This window comes from Hemicordylus capensis, chromosome 9, assembly GCF_027244095.1.
Source record: "Hemicordylus capensis ecotype Gifberg chromosome 9, rHemCap1.1.pri, whole genome shotgun sequence".
NCBI lineage: Eukaryota > Metazoa > Chordata > Lepidosauria > Squamata > Cordylidae > Hemicordylus > Hemicordylus capensis.
The window spans coordinates 32,419,425-32,437,246 of NC_069665.1; the positions used below are offsets into that span (position 1 = coordinate 32,419,425).

A 17,822-nucleotide genomic window follows, 5' to 3' on the forward strand; every position below is an offset into this window, starting at 1 on the left:
GCCCCGGGACCCCGCTGGCGGCCGCTGCGGCGGCTGTTTCCGCCCCGCTGTGAGGCGCCGGGAAGGGCCCAGTCCGTGGCGGGGCCTGGAGTGCGCGTCGGCGCCCAGCCCGGGGCCTCCCCCGACACGCTTCTTGTCGCTTCCAGGCTGTCCTCTTCCTCCGAGTGGCCCCGCGCGGCGCCCGACACGCTTCAAGTTTCTCCTCACAACCACAACCGCAACCACGACCCCGTCAAGCCAGCGCGGAGGGGCGGCGAGAGGGCTGGGCGGGGACCCGAGTTCGAGTCCCGTCCAGCCCCTCCGCGTAGTTGTTGCCCCGAGCAACAGACGTTTCAAATCCAGACATACTGAAAAGGGCCTGAAGGGATCCCTGGAGGCCAAGTCTGCCGATGGCTGCGCGTCCGGGGCCTCCGAGGCAGATGCCCGCCAGTCCCCGGGGCCGGGGCAGGAGCCACAGCGGGAGGGGGGCTCAGAGCCCTCCGGCTCCTTGGAGGCGGGCCGGGGGGGGCCTCGGGGGGGGGCCTGGTCCGGCAGGGCTGCTCTTGGCCTCCTCGTGGGGGGGGGGGCCTTCCGCTCACACCGGCTCCTTTTGAGAAGCCTGAAGTCCCGCCCCACCGCTGTTGGGCTGGCAGCCGCTCCAGCCCCACGGCATGGAGGAAGCTCCCTCCCGCCCACCTGAGTCCCGCCTCTGCCCCCCCCGCCGAAGGCAGCCGGCCACAGCCCCTTCTGTGCAAACAGGGCCCTGCCCAGGGGGGCTGCCGCACCTGCCGGAGGTCCCTCTGGGTGTGGCGGCCCCTTTGTCCTCCCTTGCCCAGCCTTGCTTCGGGGTGAGGCGGGAGCCCGTATGAAAGGCAGGCTCGGAGCCGCCCCGCCCAGGAGAGGGTGCCAGCAGCCATGGGGCTCCCCGGGGGGCTCTGGCTCTGGCTGTGGGTCGGGGCGCATCTCGCCCAGGGGCCGGCGGCAGGGCCCTCCTGCGCGCAGCGGGGTCCTCCGCGGGCGGCCGGGCCCTGCTACCAGCTGGTGCGCCTGCCCAGGGCCTTTGCAGCCGCCCGGCTGTGGTGCCGGCAGCACGGCGGCCAGCTCCTCCACCCCTGGGGCCAGCACGGCAAGGACTTCCTGCAGGCCCGCCTGGGCAGCGGGGAGAAGAGCTGGGTCGGGCCTGCCGCCGAGGTGCCCCAAGAAGGACAGCAGGGCCACAGCAGGGACCGTAGCCAGGGTGAGGCGGGAGGGGGGGAGTGTGTGGGTGCCCCGGGGTCCGGTGAGGCCCCTTCCCAGAGAGGCTGCTGGCAATGCCGTTCTGCCCCTCCACCCCACCCAGCAGGCAGCACTGGCCCCCTTTCAGCGGGGCTCCCCTTCAGTTCGGCACCGGGGCCCTCCCCCAGCCGCCTCCTCCCCCTGCCCCTCCTCTCTTCGGGGCCGTGGGGAGCTGCTGGGGCAAGCGGGGCAGGCAGGGAGGCAGCTGGTCCGGGGCCTCCCTCTGCAGTGTCTTCCCTTTAGCAGGACTCTCGGCTGACTGCTGGGCCGTCGTCCAGACGGGGGGCCGCTTCCAGGCGAGGCGGGAGGCGTGTTTGGAGGAGCTTTTCTTCACCTGCCAGTTTGGTGAGTCGGGGAGCCCGAGAAGAGGCCGCTGCTGCGCTGGACTGAGCTACCCTGCGGCAGCCTCTGCTTGGACGCTCAGGGTTGAGATCTGGGACTCCTCGAGGGTCTACCTCCTCCCTCTCACCAGGATGCAAAGGCCCCGGGACCCGGTGCCCCCCCCAGCGCGCCCCTGTCGCCCAGAGTGGGAGGGAGTCCTCGCTCAGGGCTGAAGGGCTCACGGACCCCTTGGCTGGGCAAGACAGGCCCTGAAGCGGGTCCTTCCCGACAGTGACCCAGAGGGAGGGGAGCAGACTCCTGTGCCGGGCTGCTCTGCAGACAGCACTGGGCCCCCACCAGAGAGACCCCCTCCCATTCAGCATGGAGAGAGAGATCCCTGAGCACCTCTTCTCCCCCCCCCCAGGTCTCCACAGGATGCCCCGAGATGTTCCTTCTGCTCCCCGGCAGGTGAGTCGGTCCAGCCTCCTTGTGGAAACTGGCGTCCTGCACCTGGCACCAGCGGCCACCAGTGAGGGGCCATCCTTGCTGCAGAGAGCCTTGTGCTGGCCGCCTCCGCCTCCTCCTTCTCCTGGGGCTTGTCTCCTCTGGGCAGGCAGGGAGGGGCGGCCGGCCAGCCGTGGTGACCCCCCCCCCGCCTGCCTCCGGGCAGTCCCCTTGCAGGAGGATGGCGTGCCGCCGCCCGAGGCAGAGGACTGAAGCGGCCTCCCCCAGCCTCACCGGAGCACCAGCGTCTGCCCCTCTGAGCGCCACCCAGCCAGGAGCCACCGCTGGTCCACAGTCTGGCGCCCACCTCCTGAGCAGCACCCACGGGCAGCCTGTGGCCCCGCCCACCACGGCCACCCAGCCAGCCCTCAGGACCAGGCCTGGGCGCAGCACCCAGGAGCAGCCGGGCAGCCAGCTGGGAACGGCCGCCCATCACCTGCCTGGCCACCCGCCTCACACCGTCGCCCAGGCAGGATCCAGCGGGCAGCCCCGGCCCGGCACCTGGGCCCCCAGCAGCCCCCTGAGCCTGCCGACTCTTCTGCGCCTGGGAGCTCCCTCCAGCTTCCAGCCTGGGCCAGGGCCCGGCACGCAGCCCCGGCCCGCCAGCAAGGCAGCCACGGAGAGCACAGGCAACCCGAAGCAGCCTTCTGTCCCCGGAGCCTCCCCGTGCAGCCCGCAGGGCGTCCCACCTGGGGCCGAGGAACAGGTGGGGGGGCTCCTGTGTTAGCCGGCCGCGCCTGGCCTCCTGGGGCTCCTCCCAGCCACCAGCTCCACTTCTCCCGTCCCCAGGAGGCGCCAGGCTCTCAGAGGCCCAAGCCGAGGCCTGTGGCCACCCACAGGGAGGCACACGTTGATATTGCTGATTTGTAACGGGGGGGGGCAACAGACAGCCCCAGAAGCACAACTTGCACCTTGTCCTTGGAGGAGGAGGAAGGCGTGGGGCTGATGGGCGGTTTCCCATCTCCCCATGGAGGGCTTCCCTTTGAGCACTTTCCCCTTGCCCAGCCCTTGGAAGGGGCGAGGGCTTTGGGCAGGCAGGCGGGTGGGGAGGGAGGGAGGGAGGGTCCTTATGGCCCTGACAGCCTTCCCAGTGCCGCCCCCCACCCCAGCATCCTTCTCCACAGCAGAGTCTGGGAGGCAGGCTTGGCTGGCCTGGTCTCAGGACTGGTGCCCTGCGTGTGAAGGGCTGCAGAGGCACCGTCCCCAGAGCCTCCCCCCCCCCCACCTCCGCCATCAGCCCCACAAGCAGCTTCTGCCCCAACAGGCCTTGGAGGAGCTGCTGCTCCAATTCAACCGGACTGTGCAGGCCCCGGACCGCCCGCTGGTGCTGGAGGGGGCAGCCCAGGACCTGGAGAACCTGACGGGCTCCCCCCAGCTGCTCTCCCGGGCTGCCCAGGTACCAGCCTGCTGAAGGCGGGGGGGGGCTGCCAGGGCCTCCAGGCCAGCCCTGCAGGGACCAGCGTCCTCCTCCTGGCCCTGAAGGCCTCCCGCTCTCTGACCTGGGCTCCCCCCAGAGCACCCCCAGGCGGCTGCTCTGGCTGGCCCTCCTGCCCCACAGCCTGTCCTGCTCTCCCTGCAGGCTTCTGCCAGCCACGCCCTCCTCTTCCTGAGCTCCCGGCTGGTGCAAGACGTGTCGGCCTGCAATGTCTCCTGCGTCAGTCCTGCGGGGGTGGCTGCCGCTCTCTTCCGGGCCCTGGGCGGTCTCCTCCAGGCCCTGGATACGGACAGGCCTGGCAGCTCCAGTGGGAGCCAGCAACAGGTGGGGGCAGCAGCGGGGCCTGAAGCATCTGCCGCCGCTGGGGCAGGCCCTGGCACTGCCAGGCGGCCTGAGGCCGAAGCTGCCAGGCAGCGGAGGAGGCCTCCCCACAAGGGGTGCCCACCCCCCGCAGGGAACACCCCAGCCAGCCTGGAGCCCCTGGGGGAAGGCGTCCTCCTGGGGGAGCTCCACCCCCGCCCAGCCCGGCTCCCCCCCTCCGCCTCTGAGCAGCCCTGGCCTCTCCTTCCAGGAGGGGGCAGCCCTGAGGGAGGCCCTGGCCGCCCTGCCTCTCGTCCAGCGGGCGCTCCTGCTGAGCCACTCCCCGCTGCTCCCAGAGTCCTCTCTGACGGTGACCTCTCCTGCGCTCAGCACCACTCTCAGCAGGTACAGCTCCCCTCTCTCCTGGGGCCTTGAGAGGGGGCGGGGGGGGGCTTGCCAGCTGGAACAACAACAATAGTAAACAATAAGCAACTTTATTTGTTAGCCACCCCATAAATTGTTGCCTGTGTTGTTTCTCCGTTCGCCATCCATCCCCAGCTGCAGTGCTGCCTCCCTGCCTCACACCTCCTACCACCTGCCTCAGCCGACGCCCCTGACGGTCACCTTCCCATCAGCCTCTGCTCTGGCCCCATCTCTGAGCCCACACAGCCAGGTGCAGGTCCAGGTAAGGGGGCCCCTCTGACTCCAGGGAGGGACTAGATGAGAAACTGGGCAGCTTGTAGGCCAAGAGGGGCTTCATGGGGGGGGGGTCACCGGTCCCCTCTTCTGATGCAGGCCTCTCTCCTTGTGGGGGATTGGGCCAGGGGGCGGCCGTGGGGCAGGCACACCGCAGCTCCCTCCCTTGTGCACTGCAGGTGGCCTCCTTCGCGCTCAACCCTTTCAGGCGCCTGGACAAGATGCCCATGGACAGCGTGGCGAGTGTTGATCTCGTTGCCCTCGAGGGGCCCATCCACATCCAAGGCCTGGCGGAGGAAATAGAGGTGGGATTGGGGCCTTACTTGTGTGGCACATGAGTGAGTGAATGGGAGGGGTTGTGGAAAAGGCCAAGCAGCAGGTGCAGCCCAGTGGAAGCTCATCCCAGCTTGCGACCTAGCAGGCTCCAAGAAAATGTCTGTGTGGCAACATCCCAGGCCCCCCTGTGGGTCCACGGCGCACGCGCTTGGGAAGGGTGCCGGCTTGATGTGTTACGCAGAAGCTTGCCTTTGGCTAGAAGGGGGACTTTTGCTCCCAGGTCAGGATCCAAGCCGCCGCCAGGGCTAAATGAGCCGTCACCTGGAGCCCCCCCCCTGTTTTCTGGGGGGAGGCAGGGCAGAGAGATGAGTGGTCCTGCAGCCCTGGCCTCACTCTGGTCCCCCGGAAGACTCAAGGCCCCGGGAGCCACTCGGAGGCCCTAAGCAGCACCGCTCTCCGTGGTGCTGAAAGAGGCCGGGTGCTTCTCCTTCTCCTCCATCAGGGCTCGGCAGCCAGGCCGGGGGAGATAGGCGTGTGCTGCCTGAGTCTTGCTTCCTCGTGAAAGGAGCGTAACCACAGACGAGAGAACTGGCAGGTTCTCCGCTGCTAGCTACGTGACGGGCTTTGGGGCTGGTCCTTTGGGGGCTGCTGTTTCTTCCTCGCTCATTGCTTGGGCTCACTGCTTTTGAGCAGTGTGATACGGACAGACGGCTTCTGGCGGGGAGAGTCCAGACGGCCGGCTGGCCATTCCTCCACCCAAACGGCCACCGGCACACGCCCGGGCGGCCTGCCCCTTGCTGCAGCCCACAACCCCCGCTCTGAGGGGTCTCTCTCTCTCCAGATTGAGCTTGGCCGGGAGGTGGCTGCTGAGGCCTCATCGCCCACTGCTCTGGCCGGCAGCTTTGCGCGCTTTGGCCTGGAGGTGAACATCACGTCGGCAGAAGATGCCTTGTTGGTTGCTGTGAAGCCCAGAGGCCCGCTCCAGATCACCTTGTGCCTGGGTTCCCGGCCCCACAGCAACAGCTGCCTCCTCAACACCACCCTGCCGAGGGGCAGATGGCAAGAGGGTGAGGCCCAGGGCGGCGGTGGGGTTAGGGTTCCACGTGGAAAGGGCGGTGTGGTTCCAGGGGGCGAGGGGGCGGGGCGGAGGCAGCCCTGGCTCCCGCCTGCTGCTGCTGCTGCTGCTGCTGCCTGTCACCCTGCCAGACCCACTGCTCTTTCCTCAGAGGGCGCCTACGTGTGGGTGGTCCCCCCAGAGAAGCTGCACTGCGGTCCAGGCACCTGCTACATCTCTGCAGAGGTGGCCCCCGGATCCCAAGGCCACCGGGACCTCTCCATCAGCACCATCCGCACGGGCTGCTACCACTGGGACAGCCAGCAGCAGGCCTGGAGCAGCCGCGGATGCCAGGTCTGGAGCTGGGCTGGCCGTGGGGCAGGGGGGCTGGCGGGCCTGTGGGCCCAGAGGTGGAGGCCCGTGGTGGAGCCGGCGGGTGGGGAGGCTGTTCTTGATGCGGGGGGCGGCCCCTCCTCCTCCTCTTCCCCCCTCCCCCCCCCACAGGTGGGCCCCCGGAGCACCCTGGGCAGCACCCACTGCCTCTGCAGCCACCTCAGCTTCTTCGGCCGCGTCTTCCTGGTCCTTCCGCACACGGTCAACCTTCAGCAAGCCGGCCGGCTCCTGAGCCGCGTGGGCCGGAACCCAGCCGGGCTGGCCTTGCTGAGCAGCCTCTTGCTGGGCTACGGAGCGGCCTTCCTTTGGGCCCGCTGGAGGCAGAGGAGGGATGCGGGGAAGGTGAGGCCGGCGAGGGGCCCGGCGGGAGGGACGGGCAGGGCCGAGTGGGCGGGGGGGCGAGAGGGAGGCCAGGAGGGGCCCTGGCTGCTGGCAGGCGGGGGGGGGATCCTGCCCTCAGGGGGGCAGCTCTCCAAGGCAGCCGGCCTCTCTCTCCTGGAGCTGGCATCCCCCCCCACGCCCACCCACCCCGGCCCCTGCTCCTCCGCCGTGTTCTCAGGGCAGCCTTGCCGTAAAAGCCGCTCAACCCAGAGCTAGAGCAGGAGGTGCCCCCCACCCTCCTGCAGCTTTGCAGCTGCCCAGCCAAAGATGCTGCCCGGCCCCTGACCCCCGGCAGCAGCTCCTCCTGTGGGAAGGGAGGCGGCCTCCGAGGACCCCAGCAGCCACAGGCCCCCGCTGGGAAGCCAGGCAGAGGGCCCAGCCCGGCCTGCCACTCTGGCTCCTGTCTGGAGAGTCCCCCTACCTGGCCACTGGGGGGGGAGTCCCAGCTCTCTCTCGGCAGCCGCCCGCCCACCCACCCCCGCTGCTCTCCTGCTGCAGGTGAAGGTCACGCTCCTGGCAGACAACGATGCCCGCGCCTGCTACCCCTACCTGGTCCAAGTCTTCACAGGCTTCCGCCCACGGGCAAGCACCTCGGCCAAGGTAGGGGGTGCCCCACCTGCCCTCAGGCAGCCGGGGAAGGACCACCACCTTCCAACCCGAGACATGGCTCTGCCCACCAAGCCCGGGGGGAGTCTGGGTCCCCGGGGTGGAGGAGCGGGCGGGAGGTGTGGGGAGGCCCCTCTGTGGGAAAGGGCCCTGCCACCTCCTCCGCCTCCCCCCCCGGGAAGAGAGGGGCAGCTGCGGCCCCCCAGCCCTGCCGCGCCCTGACCTGATCTCCCTTTCCGGCTGGAGGTCACCCTGACCCTCTACGGGGCGGAAGGACGGAGTGAGGCTCACCTCCTGCAGCACCCGCCGAGTGGGCCCTGCTTGGAGCGGGGGGGGATGGACGCCTTCCTCCTCGCCACGCAGAAGCCCCTGGGGGACCTGCACGCCATCCGCCTCTGGCACGACAACTCGGGGCCCAGCCCTAGCTGGTGAGTCTGGACCCGAGGTGGGGAGGGAGGCGAGGGCGCTGTGCTCTGGAGGCCAGGCAGGGCAGAGCACACTCAGTCCAGAGAGAGGGTCCCCCCGCCAGGCCCCACCAGGTTGCCCCGGCGCCATCTGGATCACATTGGCCCAGAGGCCCCCGGGCAGTGCCAGTCGGAGGCCTCTCCTGGCGGGTCTCAGGGCCCACCCTCCCTCTCCGTGGATGCCGAGGAAGCCATTCCCGGCAGATGGAGCCACTTTGTGCCTGAGGGAGCCGCTCCGGCTGTGGGGAGGGGACGCGGCCAGGGAGCATCGCCCCGCCTCTGGGCAAGTGACTGACTGAGCCTTCCGGCAGGTTTGTGCACCAGGTGACGGTCAGTGCCCTGCCAGCCAGGCAGAAGTGGCACTTCCTGTGCGATTCCTGGCTGGCAGCCGACCTGGACGATGGCCAGCTGGACAGGGTCTTCGTAGCCGCCTCCGAGAAGGAGCTGCTCTCCTTTGGGTAACTCTGGGGTCCCTCCCTGGTGGTGGTGGTGGTGGGCGGGGGGGGGGGAGGACACTGCCCGTCTGTGTAGACAGCCCTGGGCTAGATGGACGAATGGTCTGACTCTGTATGTGGCAGCTGCCTCTGTTGCTGCGCTCCTCCCCGTGCTGGGAGCCTCTCTTCCGCAGACTCCGGGGGGGGGCGCCAGCCAAGCCCTGCAGTCGCCTCCCTGCCCCCCTCGCGCCCCCCCCCCCGTGTCTGCCTGGCTTGAAGCCCCCTTGAGGGTTCTTCACCAGAGGTGCCTGGACGGGCAGCCCCAGACCTCCCGCGGCAGCGGCAGCAGCACAGCTCAGCGCAGGCCGCTGCCTCTCCCCCCGCCCAGAAGGCCCCTGCTGGGCTGCCTCTCTGTGGGGCAGAACTGGGGACCCCGAGGAGGGGGCCGGCGCTTTGGGGGTCTCTGGCTCTGAGGCCACCAGAGCACTGGCTGCTAGGCCTGGCTCTTCCGGCCTGTGGCGGCTGGGCTCTCCGCTGCCTTTCTGAGGAGCAGGTGGAGGGCTGTTCCCTGGGCTGCCTGGCTCAGGGTTGGGGGGGGAGGTGAGGGGGGACTTCCAGCCAGCCGGTCCTTCTCCTGTCAGGCCCAGCAGCAGTGATGGCAGCAGCAGGGGCCTCCTGTGCGGGGGGGGGAGAGGGGGGCGTTCCTCCCCTTCCTCCAGCTCCTTCTCCCCCCCCCCACAGACACCTGTTCTGGGCAGGGCTGGTGGAGAGGCTGACCCAGGAGCACCTGTGGCTGTCGGTGGGGACCTGCTCGCCCTGGAGCCCCTTCACCCGCCTCCAGAGGCTCTCCTGCTGCCTGGCCCTCCTCCTCTGCTCACTGCTCATCCACATCATGTTCTGGAGAGCACAGCAGGCCGACGACGACGACGGGCCCCACTCCGAGCCAGGTGAGCCTCCGCTGTGGGGCGGGGCGGGGTGGGGCAGAGGCTGGCTTCTCTCCAGCCGCCTCAGCAGGGAGCTGCTCCGGAGGGCCCGCCCCAGCAAAGGGCTGCCCTTCACCCCCAAGCAGAGCCCAGTGAGCCCCCAGCCCGCCCTGGCTGGCTGCAGGACCGCCTGCAAGACCCCAGCTGGCCGGGCCTCTGTGCCAGGCCCGAGAGAAGCCATGCCAAGGAAGCAGCACCCACCCCACCCCACCTGTCTCCTGCTGCAGGGCCCTTCCTGGTGACTTGGCAGGAGCTGGTGGTGAGCGTGGAGGCCTCCGCCTTGCTCCTGCCGCTGCACCTGCTGGTCGTGTCCCTCTTCCAGCTGCTCCAGCCCCCTGCCCTGCTGCCGCTGCCGCCTCCTGCTGCTGCCTCAGCCACCGGCACCAGAGTCCTGCCTCCCCAGCAGGTCTCCAGAGCCGTGCGCCTCCTGCAGGTGAGGCTCCCAGCCCCTCCCTTGCCTCTGGCTTGCCCGCCTGGCCCGTGGCTGAGCGCAGGGCAGCATTCCAGCCCCACAGAGCCCCTTCCCTGGGGCAGAACAGCCCCAAGAGGGCAGCTTTTTCTGGGTGCTGACATCATGCCCCCCACCCAGCCCCACTGCGTCCTGAGCACCCACTTCACAGCACGGAGAGATTCCGTGATCAGCAGGGTGCCGTTGGGACGGTGCACAGTGAACGCTCCGCTTGCCTGGCCGGTGTGGACGGTTGCCCCCTCCCCTGGGATGCCTGCAGCCTGGCATCGCTGCCGCCCCACCTCTGCCAGCTGTCTTGTTGCCTCCTCTCAGGAGCTGACAGAGACGGTGGGCTTCCTCCACAAGAACCGGCTCTGCCAGCACAGAGGAGGCGCCGCCGGACCCTGGGGGTCTCTGGAGCAAGTGCCTGAGCTGGTGGCTGCCCTCTGCCACCTCGCCTGCTCCTACCTCCAGTGCCTGGGGGACCCAGCGGAGACACCCCCACAGGGTAGGAGCAGCCCGCCCGCCCCCCCCGCCCGCCTGGGCAGAGAGCCTGCTGTGCTGTCGCCCCCTGGCATGCTTGGCTGAAGGGACTGACCCCCCTTTGCACCCCTTTCCAGGAAGGGCCTGCCACCTGCTCCGCTACCTCAGCCACACGGTCTGCGACTTGGAGGCCCAGCTGCGTGGCCTGGACGGGGGCCACCTCCTTCGTCCCTGTGACCACCTGCAGGCAGCGGAGCAACTAGGCCAACTCCGGCAGCGCCTGCAGCAGCAGCAGCAGCAGCCCCGGCCCAGCCCTGAGGACCCCCGGAGGTACCCAGCAGGGCCTGCCTGCTCCCAACGGTCTGCCCCCCCCCCTTGTGGTTTTGCCAAAGGACAGGCGTCCGCCTCTGCTGCTCCGAAGCCCCAGGGAAACGCTGCGGTTGTCTGGACACCCTCTTCCGCCCAGGGCAGACCTTTGGTTTGCTCAGCTTCTCTGAACTGCCCATGACTCTCACAGGAGGGAGGAGCCCCGAGGAGGAGGAAGCCCTCAGGCCCTACCCCAGCCCCCTCCCTGTATTGTTCTTGAAATTTGGGGGGGGACCTGTAAAAAAAGCCTGGCCTTGCAACGAGGAGACTGAGCTGTGGATCAGGATTTCCTCCTTGCCAGTTATGCCTCTGGCAGGAACTCACCAGGCGGCCTTAGGCAGGCGGCTCCCTCCCAGCCTCTGCTGCAGTCAGGAGGCCATGCTGGCGCCCTCAAGGCCGTGCCCCGGACACTCCAGAAAGCCCAGCGGGGCGAGGGGCAGTTCTGGTTTTGCCTGCCCAAACACCACCATGCCTGGGAGGGGGGGGGGCGGGAGGGAGACAGTGCACCTGGCAGCAGTGGCTGTAGCTGCAGAGACCCCACTGACAAGAGGTGGGTCTGGATTCTTCCTCCTCCTCCTCCACCTGCACTGAAGGGTGGAGAGCAGCCCTGGGAGGTGGGCGGAAGTTGCTGCTCCCCACCCCACGGCAGGAATGTGGCACACCTGTCTGCACCAGGCTGAAGGAAGCCGCCCTGCCAGAGGGAGCGGGGGGGGAGGGGGAGGAAGTCGTGCGGCCGCGATGGCTAGTCGCTGCTGAAACCCTAGAGGGGTTGGGGGGAGGACCGCCAGCTCCCCTGGGCCGTGGGGCAGGCTCTTGCCTGGTTGGAGTCCTCCTTCAGCACAGTCAGGCACGTAAACATCTCATGCAATGTTCAGAGATGACATTCAGCACAGTGTGAAGTGTGAGCCCAGGCTGAGGGGTCTGCTCAAGGGGGCTGTGGGGCAGGGGAGCCTGTGCTTGGAGGGAACGCTGGCTGGGGCGGGAGTGGGGGGGGGCACCAGGCAGGCTTCTGTTTTGCCAGCAGGTGAAAGGAAGAGGCTCCACCGGCTCCCAGGGGGCCCCCCTTTCCCCACAGGTGCCTCTTGGCAGGCGGGGCAGGGCTCTCTCCCCAGCGTTTGAACCAGACCCCCTCTGGTGCTGTTCACGGGGTGTGCCGCCTCCCCACGATGACACCACCCCCTTTCTCCAACCCCCAGCCCTTCCTGCCTCCCCACACCCAGCAGCCTCCGCAGCAGCTTCCCCATGGAGGACCCCCCCGCCGGGTGGAGGCCGCCCCTCTCCCGCCAGCTCCCCCGGAGGTGGGGCTTCATCTGCTGGCTGCTTTGGGGGAGCACCTGCCTGCTGGCCGCCTTCTTCACGGTGCTGTACAGCCTGGAGCTGAGCAGGGGTCAGGCCACCCACTGGGCCCTCACCATCCTGCTCTCCCTGCTGCAGAGCGTCCTCCTGCTCCAGCCCCTGAAGGTATGCAGCTGCAGAGCAGCAGGGCCGGCCGGCCTCTTGGCAGCCACCCGTCACCCCACAGGCTTGCCTGGCCAGAGACCAGCCCTGCCCCGGTGCGCTTCCTTCCACCCAGGCGCTGGCGCTGACTGTCATCTTCTCGCTGCTGCGGAAGAGGGAGATGGGGCAAGGCCGAGCACGGGAGCAGCAGCTGCATCGGGCCCTTGGCCGCCTCCTCAGGGGTAAGTAGCTGGAGCCCCAAGGCCCAGCAGCCCCCCTGCGGAGTTGCTGCTGGGGGTAGGGGTCGCCACCCCACTGCTGCGCAGCCCCCAGCCCCACGGCTCCCCTTCCTGTCCTTGGCCCCACTGAGTCAGCCAGCCGGCCCTCCCTTCCTCCCTCCCTCCAGAAAGGCCCCTGCCCTTGACCACTGCTGGCCGAAGGGACTGGAGCGACCCCGTCTACAGGCCTCCCACCCTCAGGCTGAGGGCGCAGCAGACGCAGCCGGCGGAGGCGAAGAAGCAGCAGCAGCAGCAGCTGTACTCCTTGCTCCAAGAGATCGTAGGTGAGAAGCGGGGGGGGGGGCAGAAGCTGCTCTCCCCCACCCCAAGTCACGGTGGAGTGGGGGAGCTGAGATCCCAATGGCAAGGCAGAGGGGCTGCCCGGGCACAGGCTGTGGGTCCCTTGGCCCGCAAAGAGCGCTCCTGAGGCTCTTGTGCTCCATGTAGGCATGATTCACCTGGGGCAGAGGAGAAATCACGGGCAGGGGCAGACTTCTCCCCACCGCTTTGTGCGCAGGCCAGGAGACGCGTGATCCGCTTGTGGGCGAACTGGAGACCTCCTGCCTTCGGTTTAATCTCAGTAGATACTCTGCATAATAATTAGCTGAAACACTTGATCTGCATCATTAGCCTCACTGGGGGGCTTGGAATCACACCCGTGAGCCTCTTCTGCCCCCAGTGCAAGTGGCGTTCCTGGCCGTGCTGATGGTGCTCAGCTACACGGAGAGGAGCCCCAGTGAATTCTACCTGACTGACGTCCTCCAGAAGAGCTTCACGCCCCAGCTGGGCCGCGTCCAGACCCCAGCGCAGCTCTACTCCTGGGCCAGGAGCACGCTAGTGCCCGGCGTCTATGGCGATTCCAGAGGTCTGGGGGTGGGGGAGGGAGGGGCCCAGGCTGCTGCCCAGGTCCCGGGGAAGGAGGCCCTCCCGGCCACCAGTGTCTTAGGTCTGGGTGGAGCACCTTTGCGGGGCCCCCAAGATAGCTTCTGCCCTCTTGCCTTGCCAGGTCTGGCCATGAACGGAAACTCTTTCCTTGTGGGCAGCCTGCGGCTGCGGCAGATCCGGGCTGAGGGAGCCCCACGGAGGCCTGGAGCGGCTGCCCCCCTGCCCCTGCGCCGGCCCTCCACCAGCCACCCGGAGGAGGCAGAGGAGGGGTCCACTCCCACCTGGGGGCCTCCTAGCCCAGCTGGGGGCGTGCAGGAGAGTGCCTGGATATACCAGAGCGAGGCCGCCCTGCAGGAGTCTCCCGTCTGGGGGAAGCTCGCTCTCTACCCTGGCAGCGGCTACCTGGCAAACCTTGGCACAAATGCCAGCCATGCCGAGAGGTAGGTGGACTCAGAGCTGCCCTGCCCTGAGGCGGGACCAGCAGCCCGTCGGGGAAGCAAGCTTGCTGGGCCAGCCCACGGTGGCCGTCTGACCCGCCTCCTGTGCCAAGGAAGCCCCCAGCTGGGGTGTGAAGGCAACGGTCCTTCCTCCGTGCCCTGGGGATTCAGAGGCAAACAGCCCCTGGCTCTGGGGGCTCCGGGGGGGACCTGTGGGGTTATTCCGTGTCTTGAAGCCAGCCCTTGGGGACACCTCAAGAGCTGCCCTGTCTCCAGGTCAAGAGAATTGGTAGGGCTGCCAAAGCTCAGACCGGAGCGAGGAGCTCCAGAGGGTGCTCCTCCCCCTGTCCAGGGAGAGTTGGGTGCCCAACTCCACCACCACTGGGGACTGCTGCCCCGGGTCCTGGGAGGCAAGCGGCCCGCTGAGCTCCGCAGGGCAGCCGACGCAGCCCCACCCTCCTGCTGCCGCCGCCGCCACCTTCTCTTTGCACTTTTCTCCAGCTCCCTTCGGTACTTGGAGCAGAATCGTTGGCTCGACAGGCAGACGCAGGCCCTCTTCGTGGAATTTGTGGTCTACAACGCAAACGTCAACCTCTTCTGCGCAGTCACGCTGCTCCTGGAAGCCAACGGCGGAGGCAAGAGAGGCGCACGCACACGCACACACACGCCCCCCCTTCAGAAGGAGCAGCTGCTGCTCCAGGGGAGGGGAGGGGAGGGGAGGGGGCCCCAGCTCTGAGGCTGCTCCCCCCTCGCTCCCCCCTGCTCCAGGGGCCTTCCTCGGCTCGGCTGAGCTGCAGATTCTGCGCCTCTACCCCAACACGCAGAGCTTGGTCCAGCTGGCCTGTGCCCATGTCACCTTCCTCCTGCTGCTCTTGTACTACGTCCTGGTGCAGGTGAGGAGGCCTGGCTCTGTGGGGAAGGTGCTGCAGAAAGCGTCTGTGCTGGGGCTGAGATTCGGGAGGGCTCCCCAGGGCGGGGGGTGGGGGGAGAGAGCTCCCAGGCCGCTGCCGCCGCTGCTGCTCCTTGCCCCCCGAGAGCCGCCTTTCTGTGGGGTGCCCAGCAGTGCCGCCTCCTGGCACACAGGGCCAGCGCCTGAAGCAACAGAAGGGGAGGTACTTGGGCCAGAAGGAGAACCTGCTGGACGCGAGCACCCTGCTCTTCAGCGTGGCTGCTGTCAGCCTTCACGTGAAGAGAGGCCTCCTGGCCAAGAGCATCCTGCGGAGGAGGCGCCAAGACCGGAGCAGGTGAGCTGCCGGCCGGCCGGGAGGGGTCCAGTGGGCCGCGCCCTCTTGCAGCGGAGCGGCCCCACTCCTGGGGGCCCCTGGGAGTGGCAGCTGCCAGTGGGGAGGCCTCCAGCCTGCCTCTCGGGCGCCTCCCGAGCCAACGCAGCTCCTCGGCTCCTCCTGCAGCTTCATCAGCTTCTATGAGGTGGTGAAGGTGGACACTGGGCTCACCTACCTGCTTGCCTTCCTGGTGGCCCTGACGACTGTCAAGCTCTGGCGTCTCCTCCAGCTGAATCCCAGGATGGGCCTCATCACACAGACCCTGCGGAAGGCCTGGGGCGAGGTCTTGGGCTTCCTGCTGGCGCTGCTGGTGCTCCTGGTGGGCTATGCCATGGCGGTAAGAGGTCGCGGCCAGCCGGGCAGAGCGCAGCCTCCCCCCCCCCCCACCTCGGGGAGACCGCCTGCTCAGGCAGCCCGGGGGGGGCGGGGGGAGGAGCTGGGGTGACGCCCTCCTTCCCTGTGTGCCCTGACCTCCCCCCCCACCCTCAGTGCAACCTCATGTTTGGGTGGAACATCTTCAACTACAAGGCCTTTCCGGACGCGGCTGTGACCATCGTGGGCCTGCTGGTGGGGATCTTTGACTATGTGGAGGTGAGAGGGCCCTGCAGGAGCTTCCAGCACTGCTGCTGCTGCTGCTGCTGGGCTGGCCTCCCCCTGCAGCACTCCCGGCCGGCCTGGAGGAGAGGCTGGCAGCGGAGCCCCCAGAGCCTGTCCCTTGGCGTCTGCTCCAGAGAGCGCCAGACCTCTCTGTCCTCCGCCAGCCTCCCAAGACCGCCCCCCCCCGCCCGTGCAGAGCACATCACCTTTCTCTCTGTGCTTCCCCTGCTGCTAGGTCATTGCCTTGGACCCTGTGCTGGGCTCCCTGCTGATTTTCACCAGCGTCGTCTCCATGGTGTTTGTGATCATGAACCTCTTGGTCTCTGCGCTTCTGACGACCTTCGGCAGGGAGATGAAGGCTGCCCAGGTTAGGGGGCACTGCTGCTGGGCATCCAAGCCAGCCTCTTCTCAGGACAGATTCAGAGATCTCTTGGAGGGTCCTCAGCCAATCATCTCTCGGGCTTCTCCTCAGATCTTTTGATACCCCTGGCTTTTGAGAGGGCCAAGGAAATCCTTCAGCAATGAATTTTGGACATGGAACTCCAAAGTAACTTTGATCAGGCTTTCAGCCGGCACCATCTTTGGGTACATTGATTGTGCCTAGATATGGGTGGGCTTCTTGAGGGCCTGCCCAACGCTGCCCTCCTATTGGCAGGCATATTTCTAAACATATCCCTGTTCAGCATCATTTTTGCCCTTACGGCTCAGGACAGATTGAACCAGTTGGCCATATGCTGCTGTACTGTACTGTACATTTTTATTGTGACTGGTGCCATAAACTAATTACACCCATGGCAAAGGATCTTCCAGGTCGATCTGATGGAATTTTGCGTTTGGTTTCTTTTATCAGATAAAGATAATATAATGTAGCCAAAGTCTGCATTTTAATCCCTCTCCCTTAAAGGGGAAGCTTTTTGGGGAAATGCTAGATTCTTTGGACTGCTGTATTTACTTTGGTCTTTTTTGTCTTTGGACTCAGCTGTATGTATATACTAGTCAGTGACCGCAATGAAGATCTGATTTTCAGCTATCCTCCTTCCCTCCCTGCAGGCCTGCAAGGAGGAGTCCATGATGCAACTGATCCAGCTGAAGATCGCCCTCTTGTTTGGAATGAAGCGACGGGCTGCACCCCCCACAGAAGCCCCAAACGAGGCCCAAGACTGAAACTGCACAGCCTCCCCATCCCCAGGGACCCCATTTCCTAAACACCACCCCCAACGCAGACCTCTGAGCTAGCAGGGAGATCTGGAAAGGGTGGAGCCTAGCCTTCCACGTCAGACCCTGGGTTTGGTCTCAGACCAAAGGTGTCTCCTCCCGCACCACAATCTATTTCCTGTCACAACTACTTCCAGGCACACGCTCTGCTTTAGCAGTTGGGGAAAGCGGAGGCTGCTCACATGACCTGAGAAAAGCCCAGTCAGGGAACCCCCACCCAGGAGACACTTGGGCCCCCTGTTGACTCACCATTTAGTCCAACTGTCTAATGATGAAGCCCACCTTCTGCAGATTCATTTTAAACCTTGAGAATAAGTTCCCACCGGCAACTCACACCTGCCTGTGCATGCCATCTCGTACAAGGAGACAAAGAGGGCTGGCTGGCTGGCAGGCAGAGATTGGCTAAGAAATCGCATCAATAATAATAATAATAAGACAAGAGTGGGCCACAGAGATGGGCATAGGACTCCTTGGGCCAGGCTTCAGCCCATTTAACATCTGACAGACGAGGATCAAAGGGGGGTGTTCGCAGAGTTTGACATTATATTCTTCTTCTAGCAGGCTAGTTTCCTCCTTTGCTTTTGGGGGTAGGAAGGCAAACTCACATTTTGCCAAGCAGCAAAATGTTTCCTCTTCGAGATCCGTCCCACGAGCCGATGAGTGGCCCGAAGGCTCTCCGGTCCTCCACGGGATCCCACCTCCCAAAGCGGAACGGCCTCTTCCCTGCTTCAACACAGCAAACAGGATCCACCAGCTTTGAGCAAACAGCCTCAGTGTCAGGCTTCAGGTGCCCTGGCCCTACAGAGGGGCCCACTTGCTCAAGGCAGACAGGCAGGAGGGGGGGGCAGTAAGGGCACCTGCAGCCCCCACCACCACCGGTTACATGGGCTGCTGCCCACAACGCCATCTGCAGAGCAGGAATACTTCAGTGGAAAACCCGAGAAATCCCCACCAGAGATGGGGTGAAGACTCTCCTTGGCACACAGCTGTGCCCTGCACCTGCTCCTGGGAATGATCCAGATCACAAGCCTTGCCCTGACAAAAGCAGCCCTTTGTGTCCTTTCAGCCAGAGTTTGCTTGCTTTCCTCAATAAAGACCACTCCTTCCTGGAAAACAATTGGACTGGAATGGATGGGGGGTGTGTGTGTGGGTGGCAGTCTCCCCCAGCCCATAGCCTTCCTGTGAGCGCCTGCCAACAAGGCAGCTGGTGGGGTTGTACCCGGCACCAGAGACCAGCAGCAGCTGCCTCTCCTGGACATGGGCAGCCGCCCTCGCTCTCCTTGCCCCCCCCC

The 17,822-nt window shown here is 66.6% G+C and overlaps 1 protein-coding gene across 11 annotated transcripts; it reads left to right on the forward strand.

Moving 5' to 3' along the window:
- Window positions 1-533: 533 nt before the first annotated feature.
- On the forward strand, window positions 534-17,647 carry PKD1L3 (polycystin 1 like 3, transient receptor potential channel interacting). Of its 11 annotated transcripts, none has more exons than XM_053270353.1 (31): window positions 538-1,216; window positions 1,501-1,599; window positions 2,000-2,043; window positions 2,257-2,785; window positions 3,344-3,475; window positions 3,659-3,838; window positions 4,086-4,219; window positions 4,373-4,499; window positions 4,690-4,815; window positions 5,628-5,853; window positions 6,013-6,194; window positions 6,345-6,575; window positions 7,113-7,214; window positions 7,467-7,648; window positions 7,996-8,142; window positions 8,860-9,065; window positions 9,329-9,534; window positions 9,883-10,057; window positions 10,170-10,362; window positions 11,595-11,859; window positions 11,972-12,077; window positions 12,242-12,397; window positions 12,793-12,978; window positions 13,120-13,438; window positions 13,937-14,070; window positions 14,204-14,328; window positions 14,519-14,679; window positions 14,845-15,055; window positions 15,208-15,309; window positions 15,551-15,682; window positions 16,366-17,647. In XM_053270353.1, exons 1-31 carry the CDS (start codon window positions 845-847, stop codon window positions 16,477-16,479), a joined length of 5,604 nt encoding a protein of 1,867 aa, XP_053126328.1. In that variant the 5' UTR covers window positions 538-844; the 3' UTR covers window positions 16,480-17,647. The 11 variants fall into 11 exon arrangements, with proteins under 11 accessions (XP_053126339.1, XP_053126335.1, XP_053126337.1 ...); XM_053270354.1 differs by having other exon boundaries at window positions 539-1,216; window positions 2,246-2,785; XM_053270356.1 differs by lacking the exon at window positions 12,793-12,978 and having other exon boundaries at window positions 537-1,216.
- Window positions 17,648-17,822: the final 175 nt, after the last annotated feature.

Coding starts and splice junctions, on each gene's coding strand:
- PKD1L3 (XM_053270353.1), top strand. CDS start 845: ATGAAAGGCAGGCTCGGAGCCGCCCCGCCCAGGAGAGGGTGCCAGCAG. Junction 10,363..11,594: donor AGCCCTGAGGACCCCCGGAG/GTACCCAGCAGG, acceptor TCCAACCCCCAG/CCCTTCCTGCCTCCCCACAC. Junction 11,860..11,971: donor TCCTGCTCCAGCCCCTGAAG/GTATGCAGCTGC, acceptor CCTTCCACCCAG/GCGCTGGCGCTGACTGTCAT.